Source organism: Oxyura jamaicensis, chromosome 3 (genome assembly GCF_011077185.1).
Source record: "Oxyura jamaicensis isolate SHBP4307 breed ruddy duck chromosome 3, BPBGC_Ojam_1.0, whole genome shotgun sequence".
NCBI classification, from domain to species: Eukaryota; Metazoa; Chordata; class Aves; order Anseriformes; family Anatidae; genus Oxyura; species Oxyura jamaicensis.
Genome location: NC_048895.1, coordinates 72,447,168 through 72,470,772, shown reverse-complemented (window position 1 = coordinate 72,470,772; position 23,605 = coordinate 72,447,168). Strand labels below are relative to the sequence as shown.

At 35.9% G+C, this 23,605-nt stretch overlaps 1 protein-coding gene across 3 annotated transcripts in view; it reads right to left on the bottom strand.

Annotated features, from left to right (window-relative positions):
* The window catches only part of ATG5 (autophagy related 5), an 80,117-nt gene that overhangs the window by 27,544 nt on the left and 28,968 nt on the right, over nt 1-23,605 (bottom strand). For all 3 annotated transcript variants that reach the window (XM_035321201.1, XM_035321200.1, XM_035321202.1), the window contains 2 exons: nt 20,552-20,646; nt 717-834 (listed from right to left, as the gene is read on the bottom strand). In XM_035321201.1, the coding sequence (XP_035177092.1) occupies nt 717-834; nt 20,552-20,646 (213 nt within the window). The remainder of the gene's footprint in view (nt 1-716; nt 835-20,551; nt 20,647-23,605) is intronic.

Sequence of the window (23,605 nt, the reverse complement as noted above, 5' to 3'; positions counted from 1 at the left end):
TACAGAGTACATTGCTTCCAAATTTATCCCACCTAAAAACATGAATCAGTGTTCCAACGGCTGTAATCTTTGAGGTTAATATAAAACCCTCACAGCAATGTTTATCCGAGTAAGTGCTGATCAACAAATGCTATTCTATGAAATGATATGATGCTATGATGAAATGATTTGTATCTTGGCACATAATACTTCTTAGTAAACATACATAAATCTCTTTTCCAGTACATTTTTAAAGGTCAAACTTCAACGGGAAAAAAGTTTTCTGAAAATATCTTCAATTTAAACTCATTTTAGAGTTAGCCTTATGAAAAGTTTATGCAATATAAAATTAAACAAAACTTAAAATAAAACTTCTCTTGACTTTGTTTTAAAAATATTTCTTTAAACTGTAGAAGATAAAATGTGAATGTTTTTATTAAGAATAGTGCAATGGCACACACGCGTTTTAAAGTAAAATTTCCTCAGATTAATTTTTCACGAGTGCCTAAGTACTCAATTTTATCCTCACTGCAGGTGATATGTAATTGGCACTATAATAGGCCAAGAAGGAGTGAAATCTGAAACTCTGGTACTGAAACAGAGTTCTACTTCCAAAAAAATATTTCAAAATAATATATAACATTTTTATTTTATATATATTATGTATTTATATATAATATATATAAATAATAAATATATATAGATATTTTACTGGACAAAAGTTGTTTCTACAGTACCTTCAGGGGTGATAGCACTAGGACACACATCTTTTAGCAGATCTCCCAAAGTATGCAATTGTCCTCCTGAAGCAATTGGTCGAAACAGCTTCTGTATAAAAGGTCTCTCTGTTGTTGCCTGTTTTAATAACAAAATTAGCAAAACCAACAATTTAAAGATCATGCAAATATCTGGTATCATTATCTGAGACAGGCATAATGTAGGACAGAACAAGAGGTTGCAGCAGAAGCAACATCTGGCTTTTTTTTTTTTCATTCATATGTGGAGGGAGTTTGTTAACAATTTCAAGGAAGTTGACACTCCAGGAAACTGTGAAAATCATTTATAAACAGTGTCCTGGAGATGTAAAAGTGTTAAATTATTTATTAACCACTTCTGTTATGGGAATAGAATCTGCTTGAGCAAAGCATTTAAACATTCTTGAGTAAATGTGCAGTGAACACAAACCTCAGAGATCAGCATATGCCAGTATTTTCCCAAATCAAATCAATACTGTAACAAACATCCAATACCTTCTACATGTTTGTCTTATTTCAGAAGTACATTAAGGACTTCGAATGAAAATCATCCAAAGTTCATTCCTTCATTCATTCCTTTACAGCTCAAAATAGGTGATGTTTTTCTAGATTTGTTGAAAAATTCAAGTTAATACAGACTCAAGAAACAGAGCATAAATTTTAAAAATTTGTGTTGTTTTTTGACAGATGCAGTTACTTCAGAACCGCAGTTATGTTAGGTTAGTCTCTTCTCTGTGTATCTGTGTACACAACTTAAGAGCCAACAAGCATCTGAAATTGAAAGTACAGGAAAAGTTATTTCCTGAGAATCTGATCTCTCCTCCCAAACTAGGCACCTCAGCTGGGAAACAGGATTTTAAAACACCACATTCAAGCAAATCCAGAATTACTGCTGACAAATTTCTACTAGAAAGCAGCTGATGTGGCTGGCATCACAGGTGGCTGGCCTCCAGTAAGCATACTTTCATCACACACTATCTTAAAGGGAAAAAGCAAGGCAAGTTAGGGCCCATCTCCAAATTTAATCCCTTACCACTCAAAAAGTTGTTCCTGACCTACACTGTGGTAATTCAACAATGTAAGTAAACACAAAATTAACATTAAAAAGTATTTTATCTTGTGGTGGAGCTTTTTGGGGAAAAAAGTAAACACATTAATAAATTTGAAAATTAAAAAAAAAATCAACAGAAGTTACAACATGGTCTCTGTCACTTATCTACGTGAAAAGTGAGAAATCGCAGACTAACAGTAACAACTTAATTGTCATTCACCTCTCTGAAACAGCAAGGAAAGGAGTCTTTTTGTAACAGTGGTAAATTACATCCAAGTAATCGCAGGGCAGTACAACAGAGAGCTGCTGACACACAGCTACTTGCTGCTTCTTGCCAGCAGTCTCCATAAATGGAGAAATAATCTTTTTTCCAGTTTTCCTTATAAAGACTGATCAGATGGAGCTGCCTAGCTGCTGGAGTCGATTCTCCATCCTCAGGGTAGCAGAGTATGGACATAAACAGCGCTAATGAACCATCCGAACATTTGAGAAATGATGGCAGGCACACAGCCAGCAGGATTCACCTCACACATGAGCTTCTATCATTTCTGAATTAATTTTTCACACAAGTCTAATCACAGCTCCCAAGTGCCTACCATCTGAAGTAACAGAAGTGGAAATAAGCACCAGAAGAAAGTGGCAAGCAGAGGTGGCTATCATCAGCAGACGCTTAAGGTACGACTTTCCCAGGTACTTATTCCACTTTCTTATTTTTTTTTTAAATACATTATATTTTTTTCCTAGTTATAATTTAATGCCATATTACAGCAAGAGGGAAAAGTCCAAAAGGTATTTTTCTAAAGGATCTCCCACATAGCTGCTGACTGCTGCAAAGTAATACCCCTCAGCTGTTATATTGAAACATTATAGAAAATGAATTCAATTTTATATTTTAAGTGTTGAGCAATGCAGATGTGGTAATGTAAATAAAAATCACTGGTCTCCATCAATGTTAAAATGATAAAAGTAACTGCATGTTAATTGTTTATACAAAGATTGTGGTTCGCATATAATTCTACAGGAAGAATATTACCCCAGCATGCTTACATTTCTTCCCTCCCATAGAGCGGATGCTTTATGCATTCAAAGAGTCAAAAGAAAAGTCCCATCCTACAATCTAGAGTGTTTATAGGAGAACTTCTCGAAGTGCCTTAGTCATACAGCAGCGTAAGTCAATCTTAGAAAAAAATCTTACTGTCAATCCTTTTGAAGTATAGTAGCTAGTAATACAAACCCAACCTGACTACAGCTTTCTACTCTAGTATTTACTGTAACAACATAGCTAACATGAGTAAGCGCTTACATAACGTTATATTTTGTACAATATTTGCTTAATCAATCATGCAAAACAATCTGTAACCTAACCCACGGAGACATCACTGAGTAACTGTCATAATCTATGTCAGGTCTAAAGTGTGTTATTTTTACAGTATCCATCTTTTTTTTTTTCCAACTAGGATTTTTATAGCTTCAACAGAATCCATGCTTTTTGTATTTTACAGCCCCAACTTATCTGTGAGCTGTTCAAAGGACGGTGGATGCATTTGGAGGGTAAATCAGTAATTGTTAATGATAAATCTACAAGGGAATGCCCTCAAGTATGTAAACATTTTAGGATAATCACCTGGCCCAAAATTTGCAATGCATTTTCACTGATCACATCCATAATTTAGTAACAAATCAAATGTTGATGAAAGCAAATATTCAACTCTTAACACACCTCCTAAGAAGCTGGACTTATGCAGCTGAAACCTATTATTCTTCTATACTACCTACACTGCCCCACAAATCTTCTGCTTTACAGAACAAATGAATACTTTTTTTAAAAAAAGAAAGATTAAAGTGTAATAGTAATAGAAAAGTGGCAGTGAAAACCAAAATTACACCACAGTGAGAAGAAATACATTAAAACTACTTTTGGGGGAATACTTGCATTGAAAAGAGTTATAGGTGAAGTAAATTTTTTAAGAGGACCTTTAAGGCAGTGTAAAACCCCACAAGATCAGAGACAAGCTATATAGTTACATATTGTGTTAGCAATTATAACTTTCTTCACTATCTTCCTGCCAAAAAGAGTATTCAGCTTGCCTGGTCCTTCTCAGAATCAACAGAACATCAAACACCGCATGAAATCCACAATTTAATTAGTCAGACATTTTATACAGGATGCATCTTAAAATGAAAAACATAACTCGTGAACTGCTGGCTTTTAATCTGGAAAAATCACAGAGTTACCACTATTTCCAAGTGAAGGAATAAGTGTAGTTTTTCTGACTAAATATTCTGCTGCTACTCTAATTGTATTCAAACAAATAAAAGCTACCATACATATTGAACCCACACAGTAAAAAAATTCCTTATAATTCCCACATCCACATAAGTTGGCAGACTAAAACCATAAAACTTGACTTTCTTACACACTCTGTATTTTCAGAAATTGGCCAAGTTCATAGTCTGTACTGCTTTGTAATGAACCACTTTCCACTAAAAAAGATCTGACAGAGTTTATCATTTTGTTTAAATCAATTTAAAGTCTAGCAAGCTTTCAAAGTAGCAGTAAGAGGTTGCACAGGGATTCAAATTATGTAAAAGGAAAAGTACAGGAACATTTACTACTCCCCGAAAATAAAATTAATTTTAATAATTTTTTATTTTTCAGTCAAAAATCCATTTTAGATCTAATTTGCTAATACATCTTCTGCTTTGTAGAAATGTTTCCAATTAAAAATTTTAATACACAGTGCAAAAGCAACTAATTTAAAAGACGACAAACTGTAGTAGTCACAGATCTATCCCGTACAGTGCCTGTCTGAATACAAGATGCTGCAAAGGCCCATCCCATATACTGCTCTTTCACTGGTGCTGAAACTCTTTTTCTGCTGGTATTTCTGGGTCTATCTTTTGGCTCCTTTTTGCTACAAGTGTTAGACCAGAATGTTTTATTTTTTTTCTTTCTGGGTGTTAGACTAGAATCATCAATCCCTTCATTGTGGAAAAGGCAGGAGGAATATTAATTTAAAACGAATAAAAAAACACCCCAGCCCAACAGAAAAACCTGCACTTACTTTCTGGATACTAACCAGGCATGTTATCAGACTGAAAGATTAAATGGAAATGGCATTTAAGCTCAGGGAAGAAAGAGTACGTGTCAGAATCTGAAAGAAATAGCTGCGTGTGTGTAAAAATGCAAGTCAAGTCCTAAGGACCTAGCCTAAGGTGATGCTCCTGAACTTGCTATGGCTCTTTTCCCAGGTTTTCTGATTTTAGTAGCGTTATCTATAGTTGCTTCAACTGCTACATATTTTGACTTTCATTCAGAAGCTAGTCACAGATTATGAGATTTTACCTAACTCAAACTCATTTCATGTATCCGGGTACCTGTGGAATAAGGCCAATAAAAACATTTGACAGGCTTCTGGAAATAAATAATAATATAAATTTTAAAATATATATAACAGAGAGCTTTTACATGCATAAACAGCCAATGTTTCATGGCCAAAACAAGACAGCTAGTCAGTCTCTGCAACAAACAGCACCAGTGAGGTAGGAAGGAGAAAAACATTTGAACAGCAAGGCAAATGTTGACTATGATCATCCAGAAAACACAAGCAGGTGACTGACTACACAATAAACAAATCTCACAGTAGATTTAGCTCAACTCCTGGTTATTATTCTGCATTACTGGGATGCCTGTAGGCCACACAAGCTGGTGATCATAGCAGAAAACAATGATGCTTTATAAGCCAAAAGCAAAATTGCTTGTGTGCCTAGACCTCTAATTCTTATCCCTACCTTTCAGTGCTGCTATTCTATGCTTTCTAGTAGTGCTCCTTCCAAAATAAAAGCAAATATTACAAAAAAAAAAAACACAACACACACACATTTGCTTTTGCAATGACCAGCGTAACTCAGATTTAATCACGCTTATAAGTTAAATTAAATGCTGCAAAATATTTCTGTATAAATATGTCAATAGATATAGCAGTCTTTTTCCCCACTTCATGTATATTTCTTGTTCATGCAGTGTATTTAATATTTTGAATATTTTATAATTTATGTTCCACCCCTTATTGCATCTTAAACTTACATTAGGGACACATAATAATCCAGCAATACTCATTTTAATTGCCCCCACAACAGACTAAAAGGGAACGTCACTAAAAATACCAATACTGCTTAACTGATACTTGTGAGTGATTCTTATTTCATCATTCACTTAATAAAAGCTTACAAGAAGAGCTAGGCAAATGTGTTGAAGCCAAGATTATCTTAGGCATAGACTTGATAGGCTAAACAACAAATTCTTCATTTCAGTTTCATTTGTAATTTCCAACTAAAAACACAGGAGACACTGCATTACTTATTAAATTGATTTGTTCTCCTGTAGTCTGATATTACCAACTCATGTTTTTAACCTGAAAATATTTCCAAATTCACAGTTGCTGCAATTTCCCATCTCACTTTCTAGTTCATGCTTCTAATTAAACAGACTATGAAAGATTTGTGTGTCAGCTGGAGTCTCCATAATTTTGCTTCAAAAATTATTTCAAAAAATGATTGTACTCTTACTCCTCCAGCTATTTTATAAGCAATCACTTTGTGCTTCAATCAGCATAACCTTGAAATGCTTTATTTTCAGAATAGGTTAAGAAATATACTGCATCAAGACCAGAGACTCAAGCTACAGCATAACTTGAAATTCATTACTTAAACAGCAAAACACATCAAGGAACTTCATTTTTACTACTACATCATAGTATAACATAGCTATATACAAATACTATATTCTAGTAAGCAGCTGCAAACATTTTTTAATTACGTAAAACAATCCATGCTTGTTACTTATGATGTTAAAGCTGTGTCCAGTTCCCAAAGATTCCATAGAAGGTCATTTATTAATTTAAACACAAATGACAGAAGTCTTTTCTACAAGCTACCATTACTTGTGGTGTTATCTGAGAAGCAGCAGAAAAAAATAAACAGAATCCTCTTTGATGCTAGAGACATCTAAACCAAAAAATACCTGTTTGATTCTCACATCCTCATTAGATTTTTGGAAAAGTTTGTAAAGTCTGGAAAAAAATAAATATGGAAGTGGTATATTTCTTGCCACTACACAACCAGTACAACAGTCAAGAGATCAAGACTCAAAAATGGTTACAATGCCAGGCAAAAGAACAATACTTTTATTATCACCCAAAACAACTTCCTTGGCTTTAAAAAATCTGAGTGTAAGATACAGAAAACTAAATTTCCTCAGATACATCTGTTAAAGCAACTCAAAGCAAGTTACCTACCTGCCAGAAGCAAAATGCAACATCACTTATATGAAAATTCTGATACAAATCGATCTCTGAAACAGTCAAAAGTAGACTTTTCCAATGGAATCAAATTGTTATTACAAAGATTTCCAAAGGAAGAAAGTTTTAGTCACTGTAAATTTAATCCCGTTACACACCATTTTAACTGACTTTTATCTCTGTTCCTTCCAGGGATTCTGTACGAGCTCCTTAGCTGCAAGCATGCAAATTGTTTCAACAAAAGCTGTTCTATCACTTACCTCCAAAGGCTTAACAATGAAATAATTCTAGTGTGAAAACCAAGAGACTTTCATGAACACGGGCTCAAGTTTCTAGCTTTCTTTTTGGCTTTGGTGTGAGAAGGCCCCAAAGTAACTGTTTTCTACTAGCTTACAACACTGAAGACTACGCGACACTCCAGACTAACCCTTTAAGAGTACGCTTGCAAAACACTACTCTGATGGCAACAGATACACAAAAAGGAAGAAATTTAAATGCTGATAACATTTATCCTACAAGAGTGCTGAAACAAGACATTTCTACAAGCCTGTCCCACTTACAAGAAATGGGAAAACAACTTTTCTAAATTTGAGCCTACATTGCAGCTTCAGCTTAAGGTTGTCTCTGCCATTCCAGAGCACAGAATTTCATGCTACAAGCTACTTTCTAATGACAAAATGTACCTTACCTTAAAAGAAGCTCAATGTTCAACCAGGATCAAAATGCAACATATTAAAAGCCTCTCTTGTAGTTATTTATTAAAAACAACTTTAAGAATTTTAAACAATCTCCCTAGAAGCACTTGTTATGCTACGGCTAGCACATATTATTTATCTGTGCCAGTTTCTTTGACAAAATAATGTCTAATTCGCATTGGAAGCATATTAGTACAGTTTGGATTAAAGACATTCTCACAATAAATAGACATCACAAACTGATTACTCAGTTTTAGGAAGACTTAATCTTCCTTTTCTAGACCAGCTGACAAATCTACACAAACTTAGTTGCAAATGAGTAACTACTCTCCTCCATTTGCCTCAGCTAGCCCTCATTCTCAACATTCAAGTGGTAGCTTGCAACAGGCATTCACAGAGCCCCTGTAAAACACACTAAATGAAAGGTACGATTTCCCTCCAAAATAAAAGCAAAAAATAAAAAAAAATGAAGTCCTACCATAAATAGTCAATGATTATATGAAGAATAACAGGCTAGAGTTAAACTCAGAATGAAATATCTATAAGCACATGCATATATACACACTGCAAGCAGCCTCAAAGAACTTGCTCTTCCTGAATCAACTATTAAACCTCAAAAATTTACTTTCCTTCCTAAAGCAGCAAGCTGACCCTTGCTTTTCAGCTCAACAAACTACAGTATGCACAGAAAAAAAAAAAAAAAAAAAAGGAAATGATCTATTGTTTTATCTGCTTGAAATTTGTCTTGTTTCAAATTTCATCAGCATTGTTTCTGAACTTGTATTACGACACAACACGATAACATGATTTATCTTTATACTATAATCCTACCTCCCCTGTCCTGCAATTCAGATCTTCCAAGCTATACAAGACTTCTCCCAGACACCTTGTTTTGTTGTATACTTTTCTATTTCACTTCCTCTCTTATTAGGACTGGAAAAACACCCGCAAAAAAAGACTACCTCTAGTATTTCTTTAAGTAGTCTCTGCAAAAAGCAAATTTTAACTAATACATTTCCTATTTACGGTGTTGGTTTTATTTATTTTTATTTTTTGCTTTGAATTGGGCTCATTCTGCTTTGTTAGATTTCAACATTTTGTCCTGCTAACCTTCAATGTCACATCACAGTTTCAAGTGTAACGTACATCACATTACAAAATACGGCTAATTGAGATTCTTTGAATACAAGAGCTAAGTAATGGTTTTCTATGTCCAGAATGCAACTAAAAACCGTAAGATGAAAGGAAGGAGTGTAAATGTGCTCAACATACATCTATCTAGAATTACCAGAAAAACTGACTCACTGACAGGATGTGATAGGGGTTGCAGGACTAGTTGTAAAGCTGACACACAGAATAAATCAAATTACTTGTCCCGTCCCCAATACATTTTTAACAAATTACATATTTTCAGTGGCTGTAGAAATTACATTATATTCCTGATTACAAGCTATAGGAAAAATACATTTTTTCCCCCCCTCAAGTTTGTATTAGGATTTCAGCAGTTAAATGGTGAAAAGGAAGCTTTGGTTTTCCTCGTGAAACGTTTATGGTGATGAACAGGAAAGTTACGCTCCCTAATATTTTTAAGATGCATACAACTTAAAAAAAATGAAACATTTGGGACATGCTTTGCAAATACAATTCACATTAATAGCAGTCACAGGTATTAGTAGTGCAGAAGCGCATCACTAGACTGAAGCTATAGTTCTACAAATACCTGTATGCACACTTTGATATAGTTCTGAAAAACATATTTGGATACAGCTTTAAAACTTCTTATTCCTAAGTCTCTATGTGAAATTATGAAAATAACATAACCTATTAAACAAATACATAGCATGTAGGACATACAAACATACTCAGTGGATCAACATTTTTCCCCTGTAAAAGCATGTATCCAAATTACCTCCAAATTGATTTTCTTACCTTTGCATAATTATATGATCAAGAAAATATAAACTTGAAGTTATAATTATAACCTGTAATAATCTCAATAAACTTTTTGAAAATTTTATTATTCTTGAGAACACTCTTAAAGCATTTACAACTTCTGTAATACCTTTAGTTTCTGAATATTAATGACCATGGTTTTAAAAGCAAGAGCAATTATACAGTGTTCCTTTGGTGGAAGTTTAAACTTGTTATGGTCTGTTATGTGGCAAGTGTTACGACAGGAATTGTTGCAACTAATAATTATGTCAAAATTAACTAGTATCTTAGCTGAGACTGTAGTTAAATTAAAGCCACAGGTACAATCATAAACATCTGAAATAAAGTCAGAATTTCACGTTGTAGGGCATATTACAGTTATGTCTAGAAAACAATATTGAACAGGTTTTGGTCAAGGAACAGGTTAAGGACTATTCTCCTAATAATATGTGGGCAACAATTCATACCTTCCTTGAAGCCTTTCATTGAACAAAGCACACGGCGTGAAGCAACCGCAGTTCTATCCGAACTTCCTACACAATTAACAATAATTTAGCATTATTACAAACCGACAGAGAAATATGGCAACTATTTAGGTTAATTTTCCCCACACACATTGTTGAGGTCCTTTACTTGCTCATCATTCCAAAAGATGAAAGGATCATTTAAAATACCTCTCTTTTCCATATTATTTAAATTGGCAGCATGCTTCCTTACAAATCCTTTAGAAAAAGCTTTACGTAATAGCAACAAAATCAGTTATTACAACCATGAAAACCATTTGAAAGCTTGACTCCGTTCACATGTTCTCCTAATCGGAAAAAGATAGGCCTACTTAGAAGATACCTTTTACCAAACTCAAGTGATACAAAAATTAATGGATTTGCTTAATTCTAACACCTCAGGATAGAAGACTTTGTTTCCATTTCTATAACGCGTTCTAAAGGTGCATCATCTTGTTCATTCTGATTCTGTGTCCATTCCATCTCACTACACAAAAGAGATGCTCCATTTCCTAGCGGCCCTTTGTTGGGCTCTCTCCAGCAGCAGCAGCAGCTCCATGTTTCTCTTGCACCGGGGCGTCCACTACTCCAGGTGTGGCCTCACCAGAGCAGAAGGGATCACCTCTCCAGACCTGCTGGCAACGCTCCTCCTAACGCTGCTCAGGATACCATGTAGCCTTCCTTGTTGCAAGGGCCCATTGCTGAACTTCCCGTTTTCTTTGAATTCACAGGTTATCTAGGGGAACCTAGATATGCAAAGTAACAGAGAATCTTGCAAGGTGTTCAGTGATTAAATTATTTTCCAACTGAAGCAGGTGTTCTCTAAGAAGTTCTCATCGTAGAACCTCAGTCCCACAGGATGCACTTGAGTCTATTTGGTGTAAGACTGGTTGCAAACTGTGTAAATTAGGAGAGGCCTTGACAGAACCACTTCGCTTTAGAACTGTTCTTTCTGAGCAAGTCTGCAGCTGGTTGATAAGTTCCATTGCTGTCGGAAAATACAGATTATTTAACAGTAATTCTTTGAAAAGTGTTTCATGTCCACAGAAAAGCTTTCTGCAAACTGCCAAGTCACCTATGGAAGAACACAATTTACTCTTTCTTCAGTAGCACAGCAATAATTAACAAGTGTGAAGAAGCTCCTGTAAGTCTGCAAGATTGTACTGGGTCTGGCTGGGATGTTAACTTTCCCTGCAGCAGCCCATACAGTGCTGCGCTCTGCACTCGTAGCTAGAACAGCAGTGGTATCACACCGGTGTTGTGTCTGCTGCTGAGAAGTGCTGGCACAGCATCAGGACTCTCTCTGACCCTCCTAGGGGGTGGGCAAAAAGTGAGAAAGGAACATCACCAGGGCAGCTGACCTAAACCAACCAAAGGGATATTCCATACCATATGATGTCACACTCAGCAATAAAAGGTAGAAAAAGGAAGGGGGGGGGGCTCTCGTTGCGAAAACATATGTCCTCCTCCCGAACACTGGCTACGTGCGTTGAGGCCCTGCTTCAAGGACGTGGTCAAGCATCGCTCATTTGTGGGAAGTAGAGAGTAATTTCTTTCCTCTGCACTTCCACATAGCCTTTACTTATTTTGTTATTCCCTTTCCCTTTTTTTCCCCTTAGTTGAATTGTTTAATTAATATTTCCTTAATAATTTTTTTCCGCTTTAATTAAATGATCCTTATCTCAACCCGTGAGTTGTTCTCTCCTTTACTTCTTCCCCTCCTCATTTGAGGAGGGGGAGTGAGAAAGCTGTTGTGGTGTTCAGCTGCCTAGCACAGTAAAACCACCACAAAGATGGCCCCTAATAATTCAATAGCTGAAGGAGACTCAGCCCTTATCATTACTCACTTGTATCCTGAACAACTCAGAAGAGATTTGTAACTGACTATGCTGTTCAAAACACTGTTTTAAAGTGGCCAGCCTTTGTTTTTTCCTGCTGAACAGATGAAGAACTCTCCCTAAGGACCCTCCCCAATCAATGTCAAAAGATAAAGACCACAATAAAACAAAATACGCAGCAAAGATTCGATCTGGGATGCATTCAGTTACAAACCAGACTGACAATGCAGCATGTTGTGTATTGACCTGAGAACACCCAAAGCACTTAGGATTGCCCCAAACCTGGTCTTATTCTTACAAGCAGCGACATAAAAAGGACTAGCTATAAGAGCTTGTATAGTCCAGCCTTTTTGGTTTGAAGTATTGCTTGGAACTTTAATAAATAGATAATAACAGCAAGTTCTATAGGGAACATGTTTTACTGTCTGCGTGTCCCTCATGCAGATACTAAGAACAGGCTCATTAATTCCACAGACTTCCATGAAGGAAACGGATCTCTCACCAGAGGGAAAGGATCAAGATCTCTAAGCCACCTATCAGTAGCAAAGTAGATGAAAAACCTTGAAAAACTCATCTGCAGACATAGTGAATACATCCAACTACGAAGTGAAACTTGCAAGAGGGGGCTGAAAACCTCCAGAACTAAAAGGGGCACATGCAATATTCCAAAATTCTCTTATCTAGAGACAGCAGCTTTGCTTCACAATGGTCTAAAACCCCAAACTGCTTTGTGTTTTATGGGCACTTTATTGTCATCTGCACTACAATATTTCTGACAGTGAAAGAGCACATCTGTAATGCTATGAAAACTATGCAGCATGTGTTGTAAGAAAAAGGGAGCAAAGGTTTGAAAAATGATGTTCATCCAGCTGCTTTACAAAACGGGTTTAAGAAAAAGAGAGACAGTTTGGGATACTGAAATCAAGGTGCAGAATATCCTAAAAACCATAGGGTTTTTTTTAGGTCAAGCACTATCCAAAACATATGTCCTGTTACACCTTGTGGGCCATTTTAGCAAGAGTCTATGTATTACCAGGAGTTCCATTACCAGTCCCATACAGTAAGTTGCAAGAAGTGCCACTCATATTCATGTCAGGATGCCTAACAAGCATGGTTCAATACCATTCTGTCTGTAGCATGGTCCTTCAAACGATCCATAAAATTTGTTTGTGCAGCTCTACATTATCTAAACAAATGAATCTGTGGTATTTAACCTTCAGTAAATCGTACTGTTCCTAGAAGGAGAAAGTCAAGACTCAAGAGGGTGATTTCACATACAACAGCCAGCAGGCGACAGTCAATAAGGTCAGAGAGCAACAGAAAGGAAACAGTAGAAGCAGCTCCAAGATAGGGTTTTGTTGAGTGCTGAGCAGACAGACCTCTACACGGCCTTGAAGTATTAAATCTCCTGCCCAGAAAAGGGCTCATATTTGCAATTAGTAAGATACCTGCAGCATCAATGACAAGAATTGAATGATAGTGCTTTTCACAGTTGCAGTACTGTGATTTCGCATCCACAGAGCTAATCCAGACTAGTTATGAAGCGAACTCTGGAAAGGGATTCACATGCACAAAAGCCAATGTTAGATTGTTTGCTTAAGAGCACTGAATAGTACAATACTTCACAATACTGTCAATCTACTTACAGCATTAAAATAAACAATTCTGCTCAATTTTCCACAATAACAATCACCTAGAAGAAATTCTTCATCAAGCATAGCAAGTTCTCAGACACTTCTGCTTGTTAATTCATTATGTATTCCTAGAGTAGGGTGCCATATCCCAGTTCTTTGTAGGTTTATTCCATTCCGCTCTTATCTGTGTACAGCTTATTTCCAGAATTTTGAAAAGTAAAAATAGAAATCTCTGTACATTCTGAAGTTTAAAGTGAACACTTTCTGTATTTCCTGATCCTTAATTCTGTGCAAAAGTTAACCTGCTTTTTTTTTTTTTTAAAAAGGTAAATTTTACATTTTTCTTTCTTTAACGTAAAGGGTAAAAAAAAAAAAAAAAAAAGATGGCATACTGACATTGACAAATGCAGTTAACTTTTTGCATCATCACTGGGCTCCTAGCTTTATTCCTAAGCAATAGGTACGACATACACTGCACAGCCACAAAAATATTCCTTGAAGATTATGTTCTTCATCCCTCTGAACCATACATGCTTTTTCCATTTTCTGAATGCAAAGCAGTTCATCAGATATTTTTTTTCCTGGTATTACTTCATAGTACAAGTGATAATCGTAAAGGAATGTGGCTACAGATTGCAAATTTCAGGAGATAAAGTTTCCTCGTGTTATAAAATAAGAACATGACCACATAATTTCAAGTATATAGTGAAAATGGCAAATCAGTTTGTGTTGATAAAAGTGAAACAGAAGTAAAATGATCAGAATTAATGATCACTAAAAGGCAGTAATATTCTAAAAAGCATTGCATTTAAATGCCAATCCAATAGTAACTCTAAACAGACCTAATTCAACTGCATTACTGCTTCACTTATTGTCTTCATAGCAACCCCTCAATATATTCTATTTTCAAGAATTATTACTCAAAGTTAAGGTGAAGTGCAACTTTTTTTTTTTTTTTTTAACTGAATGCATCATTTAACTTTCATTACAAATTTAGGATGATACATAAATATATAAGCACTATTTTAATAAAACAGTTTAGGGAAATAGAGCTACAACAATTCAAACCTCATAGTTTAAATTAGTAGCATGAACATTTACATGAACTTCTTTATTTACGAGTTCATTATCATAAACCAACTCCAAGAAAAGATGACAAATTAAGTTTTATGCAAAACCAGTTTGTTAAAAAAGTAACCTACTGATTTATGATTAGGAAGTGCATAAGACATCTTGAAAAGATTAAGGCATTTTCAAATCAGAAATAAACATTTTTTTCCCCTACCAGAAGTGCTAATTATTGCATCACAACTCAAAATGTTATTTTACTTAAGTTCTACTAATAACCAAATCTATACAATTATTTAAACCAAGTGAATTTTTCACTGTTGGGATACTATTGATTTTCAACACACCTAGATTCCTCCAAAACCTAAGAATATCTGACAAGACACTTAAATACTGACGATTTTTCCCCAATAGGAAGAATATATTCCTAATTCCTATATTTTTTTAAACTAGTTATTGAATTCAGAACCTCAAAAAGCTACTTTTCATACAAGCAAAGCTTCTTTATTCTTCATATACAAACTAAATCTACATTCAACTCAGAAGTATTACTGTAGCTCCTCCTGAGCTACAAGCCTGAGCTAGCTTAAAACTATCCACAGCCTGGTAACAGTTGAGCCATGGCTCAGGGCAACTGCCCGGATTGAGATTTTATAGCTTCCTCTCTTCTGCATCTCCCTCCTTATGTTCTACGCAACTTCTACAACAGCCCTGAACTAGTCAGATTGACAGTTTTACAGACAACTCAGGCACATTTACATAAACTTTAGGCACATATCTGAAAACAAATGATTTTTATAATCTCAAAATTGTTTTACTCCAATTGACAGCCCCCATGCTGCGCAGATTCTTAAAGACACAAGGCTAATCCATCAAAGCTTTAAAACTTTCTCATTTGTAGAGCTTTGATTTTTGAAGAAATTTAAAACCGGTGAAAATATGATATTGTTTCTTCAGTGCTGAACCATCAGCTATTAGAATAGGTCACACTGTGTACTCCGTTGTTGATGAACCAGTGTTGTTTCTTTTCAGCACAATAATTTTGTTAAGAACAGCCCTGTTACACAAATCAACCATCATTTCACATTATTTTCTTATTTACTCAATATTCATCTCTGTAAAAGAAAATTTTGGAGAAATAGATTGATCTATTTTCAGCAGGTTCTTTATAAAAAGAACCTTACTTCTTTACATTACTTTTAAGATATGAAGCTCAGTAAGGTATTACACAGAAGCCTATTCAAGAGACTTTTGTATTAGCCAACAAGATGCTGAAACCTGCTGTGTTGTGTTGCCCTCTTCAGGTTGACAGCAGTTACAATTTCTAGTTCTTCTGCTTGACTAGACATGCCAATTTCACCTCCTGTCATTTTTTTTTTTCAGATTTGCAGTTTCAAGTAGCAACTAACTTTATCCTACCAACACTTGAAGTGTTTTTGATCTAAAATCCTGCAGAAATAAACTTTACTTATGGCCTCTACCTCGCCCTAACTTCAAAACCAATCTTGAGGATTATCAAAATATTAGCTAGTGTTTAAAAAGACTATAAAACTTCAGCACTGGCAAGCAAGCCTCTGATGACAGGCTTAGAGAGCTCCACTGATTCACCTTATCAAAGGAAACTGAAGCTACTCAAATTGCTCCTACATTAGTGAACTTAGAGGTTAGAAAGTCAGAAGGCTTTAAAGTGGTGGAAGGCAAAGCAAAATCTAGAAACTGGTGTTGAAGTCAGAAATTCAACCTTGAAATGCAATGACATTTTTCACTCAAAAGGAAAAAAAAGATTAAATAGTATAGAAGGACAGATTAATTATTGCTTGATTGAAAACTTTACAGGTGGATACAATATTCTTCCAAAATAATGGTTTTGATCAGTTTTTGGGTGCTTGTCATTACATAAGCCAAACTGTGATACTGATTTATATAATTACTGGCCTTGAATTGATCATTTGAGCTATGCAATTTATGTGGAAATAGGAATAAAAAGTTTTTCCTTGTCTGGGAAAGGGCTGTGCTTGGGCTTCCAATTCATTTATAGAGCCAGATACTAATAAGGTCTTAAAAGTATTTAATTCCCCCCTCACATCTTGTTATTTTTAGAGGATGTGGTAGACATTTAAATCTACTTAGACATCTCAGAGCTGCAATTTTGACACACTGGTTAAATCAAACGTGTTGCTCTTTGTATTATTAAGTATGGCAAATTTCAGGCACATTACTAAAGCACTAAATATCATAACAATTCATCACTGCAAAGTTTAATCACACCACCTTATGGGACTTAAGATAGGAAAAATCTGTTCAGAGCTTAAAACTACTATACAATTAGGCAATAAAATGAATAACCTAACCAAAATCCTTAGAAAACAGAGGCAAATGAAAAGGTCATCTCGATACCATAGCATGTTCCAGTACCCAAATAAAGAAACGATCAGGCAATCCCAGATTTCCTCTTGGGCTGGCGAGCAGCCAGTAACTAGCCTGCCTTATGCCAGGTGACAGTCTAGAAAAGCTCAGAAGAACTTGTCATAATTATTTCATGTTCTTCCATACTTCTGTGATTTTACTCTCAAGAATGAAATGCTATTTCAACTTTACATCCTATACACTTGCAGGACAGACACCAGAGGGAGAGAGATTGACAAGAAGCAACCAAGAACATGGGGATGAGCATGACTCAGGGAGAGCGCGGGCAGGCTGCCGTGACAGAGAGATCAAAACTCAGGGATGAGTACAAACCAGGCACACAACAACAAGCGAGACCGAGAGCACTCCCATCTGCAGCATTAGATAGTACACCGTGGTTTACCAGAGTAGTCTCCGCCAGCACGTAGAGACTCCTCTCCAGTGTCTGACTAATATGCTCCAGTGCCTGGAGTCAGAGGTCCAACTGCAAGGCAATGAAAACTTCCTGCCACCTACCAGCACATCGGTTGTCCAATTACAAAGTGCAAAACCAACCTGTCTTAAACACGGGGAAGAAGTCCTCAGGTTAAACTACCTATAATACTGTACAAGAAAAGCAGCACTCAAACACATAATATACTGAAAACATTAAAAGAGAGAATATAATAAAAGAATAATGCATAATAAAAGAGAAAATAGTAGTAAAGAACAAGTAGAAAAGGCACTTTTTTCAATAGCACTATCAGATAAGAATTTTTGTGCAAACTCATTTGAAGACAGCAGCTTATACCTCTGAAGTGATGATGTGGGGCACTTTTTTTTATATACAACTTTAAGTAAAAGTGTCACCAAAAAAATCACTATTTTTAAGCCATCTCTGATAGAAAAAACTTCCACCTATGTCAAAGCTTCATCTGGTGCAAATTCCTCTCGACTATGATAGCTGGTAATAAAGTCTCCAAAATCTCATAGCTAAGTTAAAATTGCATTTGAACTGATCGTTAGTGACACTGTCTTTTTCTTCATCTTTTACAGCAGATGCAAGGATTCCAGTCCAATCTTAGCTTCTGCTCTTAAAAAAAAAAAATGAGGTGCTGGACATAGGCTTAAAATTACCTGTGGTTAGTTTAGTTCTGACTTACTCAAGTATTACGTTCATATTTTTGCCACCTCTTTCTCCCCCACATGCCATCAGATTTGGATACCACACGAGGTATGATTCATATTATTCTTTAGAAAAGTATTTTAATACACAAGCTTTACAAGTGAAAGAGCCTCTGAGTTTTGAAAATATCAGGCCTTCATTGAAAAGCATGACAGATCATTTTATTGCATGTGTTTTCAGCATGTCTTTTTTAACTGCTGCAAAAACTCATTTTTCTTAGATACCATTATCTAATCACGTTTCTTTGAAGGAAAACAAACTCATCTGCCTCATACAGCCAAAAAACATAATGCAGGCAATTCCTTTCACAGATTTTTCTTCTAATATTTTGGGGATAATAGAAGGTGTGGAGAATAAGAGGAGGAACTCTCCCCGTTGAAGACAACATCTACTAAATTCCTGCTACCCACATGCATAGTTTTATTATCTACAGAAATGGTATGTGAAAATACATAAGGAATGAAAGCCTAATTATTACAAACCCAGGCTAACCTGATCTTTGGGTATTTATGTAGGAAAATGCAAGCAACCAATCAGAATGCAAAGCTGATTTTTGCCACCATTAAAAGAATGTAAACGCTGCCCAGGTAGGGGTTAAATACATCTTAAGAGTACTTTAGATTCAGTTATTTCCACACATACAAGTCTGTTAGTAAGTACTGTAAATTTAGGTTAAAACTATAAAAATTAGCTCCTTGTTTGGAGTCCAATTATAATCTCACTGTTCTCAGAGCTTTCTGAAATTTTCTCTGAACACTGACTTTTATGATAAGTTGTAACCAGTGCACAAAGCAACAAACAAAACACAAAATGCTAGAAACACCTGCATCCACCTTTAAAAAAAGAGAACATCACTGAAAATATTTAGAAATCTTAAGAACAGCAACACTGAAAATAATACACACCAACCTTCTCAGGTTGCCTCAGCACCATCTCTATTTATGTTTGAGCTTCTGTTCTTAATTAGGCATTTGGGGTTTAAATTATAGCAAGTAAGGGTTTCCAATTGAAAAGGCACCATGAATAAAGATAAGTACTACTGACTAAAGGCACAGGTATTACTGTTTTTTAATATTTTTAAGTAAACTTTATTAGTACGAAGTCATGTGATATCACAGAAAATTTCCCCCATGGCTTAGAAGTTCCTACCTTATTCAAACAACAAAATTCCACTTTGCACATCCATGTATGTGGTTTTTATAAACAGACTTAAAAAAAAAAGCTATCAGAATAAACAACTTAGTTGTCAAGCAAACAAAATGCTGTGAGTGAACTGCTTTTCCAGATACATCTTTTGATACTTGCACTAACCTTGCCATCTGCTATGATCTCTGACAGAATAACTGACTTCCGTTCTCAATCTAAAGTTTCACTATGACAGTAAATATCTTATATCTAACATTAAAAATTATTTCACTCCCACAGTAAGACTTTATAGCTTTATATATTTTAATGAGTCATTAAACCTGTTATAAAGCAGTATCACACCACTTAACGCTATGAACAGGAGACTATTTTATGGTGACGGTTGCAAAACTTAAGTGTAAATAGGTGAAAATGTTTCAAAGACAGATCAGAGAAGAATTGTTTAATTGATATTCTGTACATGCTTCTAAACATGCTTAGTTCTAAACCTCATAATGACCATAATGCTATAAAAACTAAAGGGACATCAAAACATTTTAAGGTTTCCAAGGAATGTGCCTCCAAACAGACTACTAAGAAAAACAACACTGGTGTATTAAATTGGAAAAAATATTCAAAGCTAGTTTGGTATTTTAAAGTATACAGTTAGAAGACAAAGTAGGAATCAGACGCAAGACCTATGACATATCTTTTGCCTTGTAATGCCAACAAGAAAAGCAGCCTACACAGTGGTTAAGGGAAAAATTGTTGCTTTTCAAATGTTTGAGTTAGCCTTTTCAAAGCATATTTTGCATTCAAAGCAGCCTCCGTATTTAGTAGTTATTTTTAATGAGAGAATTTGCATTTTTTTATAAATTTTCTAACCAGCTTTAACACATTTTCATGTATTACACACTTATGACACAATGAATAGTAATTACCTATTAGAATAAATACAGTCCATCTTGTCTTTACTAATTCATACAAACTTTTACCATATGTTAGAAAAGGGATTGTGTAATTCTGAAAAGCCAAGATAGTGATATTTGACACCTTAGTAAAACAGTTGGTAAAATTGGTTTTATTTCATTGTGTCCTACCTGATAAATTCTAAATGGGATGTATCGAAATCCATTATCTTCTGGAGGATACTCCATGAGTTTTCGATTTATAGCCCAAAATTGCTCAAATTTATCTGTGAATGTAAAAGCAGACTTTGTTAATATTAATAATATATATAATTCTTCAGCTAAAAGAGGTAAGTGAGGCATGATTAGAACAACATGCAAATGCAAACTTCTTACAAGAATTTGACCTGTATGAATTTATTTTCCCCACATTTCTCTTCCCTATTTAGCCTCAAGGCAGAAGTAAGCCATCTGCATTCTCCTACGAGAACAGTGATATGGTGACTTACTGAACTGAAAGAGAAAGCAACTTGAAGTCATATTGCATCTCCCCTGCTAAAGAATTAACAGGCCATGAATTATGGATTGCATTACCTCAATTAAGAGTGCATTCTTCTACACTCTTTGCTACTACTGGTCTGTGTTGCCTCACAGCTTGTTAAAAACATCTACAACATCTAACTATTCTTAACTATAGGTGAACAATAGGTGCAAAACATAGATGAACTAGAAAGGAGCAGAAAAAGTTCTTGGAGAGTTTATATTTTTATGTGTAAATCTTAAAATAATCTGCAGTGATGTATGATTTCATGAGAAAGGATACTGCCAGTTTCATAACATAGCCTGAAAATAAAAGTTTGTTTGAAAAACAGTTTTGCATTATCCAAGTAACTAGGTTTGGTAGCACAGCCCAAAGCAGCACACAATTTCATCCTATTCAGGCACTACAAGAACTGAATAGATATTGTGCTTCAAATGTATTAAGGACAACAAAGGCCCAAAGCAGTAAATCCTTTTACAGAAGTAAATCCATTATTCAAATCAAGAAAACAACCAATAGAAAAAATGACGAAGGAGCACAAAGAGCTATGATGAATAAATCTTCAAGACACAATACAGTGGATGGTTGAAGGAACACACAGTCTTTGATTCTCTCTCCTCAGAGCAATGTTCAGGTGAGTCTCAGAACGACTGATAGTATAACTGTTACAGAATTCAGTCACTGTGAAGCAAGGTCAAGTTGAGAAATCTGTTCGCTGAACAAAGACAACAATACAAGTGCCAGAAATTAAAAGAATCAGATTTGCTTCACTTGAGCATAGAGTACAGATGCCTGACAGTGTGCTGAAGGACACGGTTAACACTTAGTGCAGCTTCTAAGATGTTATTTTTCCTGACCAAATATGACACAAAGCAGGAATTTCACAGAAACTGTAAACAAACTTTTGCCAGGCATTCTGCAGCAGCATTTCCTGACACTTATCTCAAAAGTATTTCCACACCCTTTTTTCCTGATTAGCAGCAAGCACCTCTGGACAAGTATTTACCTGAACAGCACCACTGCATGGCACCCGCCAGACACGGAGCTGCCTGGATGCAGGGTGCTACCCTCTGGCTCACCAGCTGCAGATCTCAGCCGGGGCAGTGACAACGATGGCCCTGGAGCTGGCTGTACCCAAGCAAACCTGCATTTGGGAACCCCAGCCAACACAGCCAGCTGTTCACTCATACAGTGTCTGTCACAAAAAACAACTGCGTCCTCCTCATGAGCTCTGCAAGAAGGTAAGATTTAGTGTACTTCCCACAGCTGGAGACAGTGCTCAGAGGGTGGCTTGCAGCTGTCAGTACGGATTGTGTGGACAGACGTCCAACAGTAGAAATTAATCAATTTATACCACAATTACTACTATTAACCATACTAAACAGAGATCATAAAAAATAAGAAGTACGGTGATATACAAAACAATTGAGACCTACTTAAGCTATCAAGCTGCAGCAGACTCTTAAATAACGAAACGAAATACTTGAAGAAACCCTACCTCGATAAAAAAATATGTTAATTTAATTGTTCACTCACATTGCAGTAACTAGGAAAGTTGAATAAACAGCTTATCTTCAAAATTCAGAGATGATCAACACATCTTATAGATCAGAAGAACAAGAAATTCTGAGCAAGCAACAGGCTTATGGTAAGAACTTGAATATATTGTCCCTTGTGGCATATATTGCAAACAAGTGAACCTTTAAAGGACCAAAAATTGACCTCAGGCCACATAAACTCAGCTCACTTCTGTTCTTCATCCCAGCTTCTTCACCTCAGAGGAAATCATGCAGATAATGACGCATAAATACTAGAATCTACCTGAAGATAGGGGTGTTAAAAGATCCTAAAAGGAATCATAGGGCTTCAAGTTCAGTATGTAAATATGGGGGTTCACACTTTTGACTTACTGATTTTCTTCAAAAAGAATGTGTTTTCAGCCATCACTATTTAAATAGGTCATCCCAGGAGCGTTCTCATTCCTTTTTCATTTCAAGCTTGAGAAAAAAAACAACACTGCAGCTACAGACAAGGAGAGGCTGAGAGCTGTGTTGGGCCTGTTCAGCTCAGAGAAGACAGAGGGGATGTTATCAACGCGTATAAGTATCTGAAGGAAGGATGTCAAGAGGATGAGGCCAGACTCTTTTCAGATCTGCTCAGCAATAGAACAAGAGGCAACAAACTGAAACCCAGGAAGTTCCAGCTGAATACGAGACAACACTTCTTTGGTGTGAGGGTGACAGAGCACTGGAACAGGCTGCCCAGGGAGTCTGTAGAGTCTCCTTCTCTGGAAGTATTCAAAGCCTGCCTGGATGCCATCCTGCACAATGTGCTCAAGGTGGCCCGGCTGAGCGGGGGGCTGGACCAGGTGATCTCCAGAGGTCCCTTCCAACCCCAACCACCCTGTGATTCTGTGATCTAACAAAGATTCAGCTTGTCCCTCTTCAGTCTACTCTTTCAAACCTGCATTTGCATTTAACACATTGGTATTTTTTCCTACAACGTCTGCACGGAATTCAGAAAGCTATGTAATATTTAATATTTCACCTACTTTCTCTAACATAAAAATGTTAAGTGTCAGAATCCACAAATGCTTCTTCCTCCATCTATTCCCCCAGTCAGTTGCTGATATTCTTGTTTAAGGCAGTCAATTTATCTAGTTACAATTACCATATTCTTCTCTGAACACTTGGACCATGGTCAAG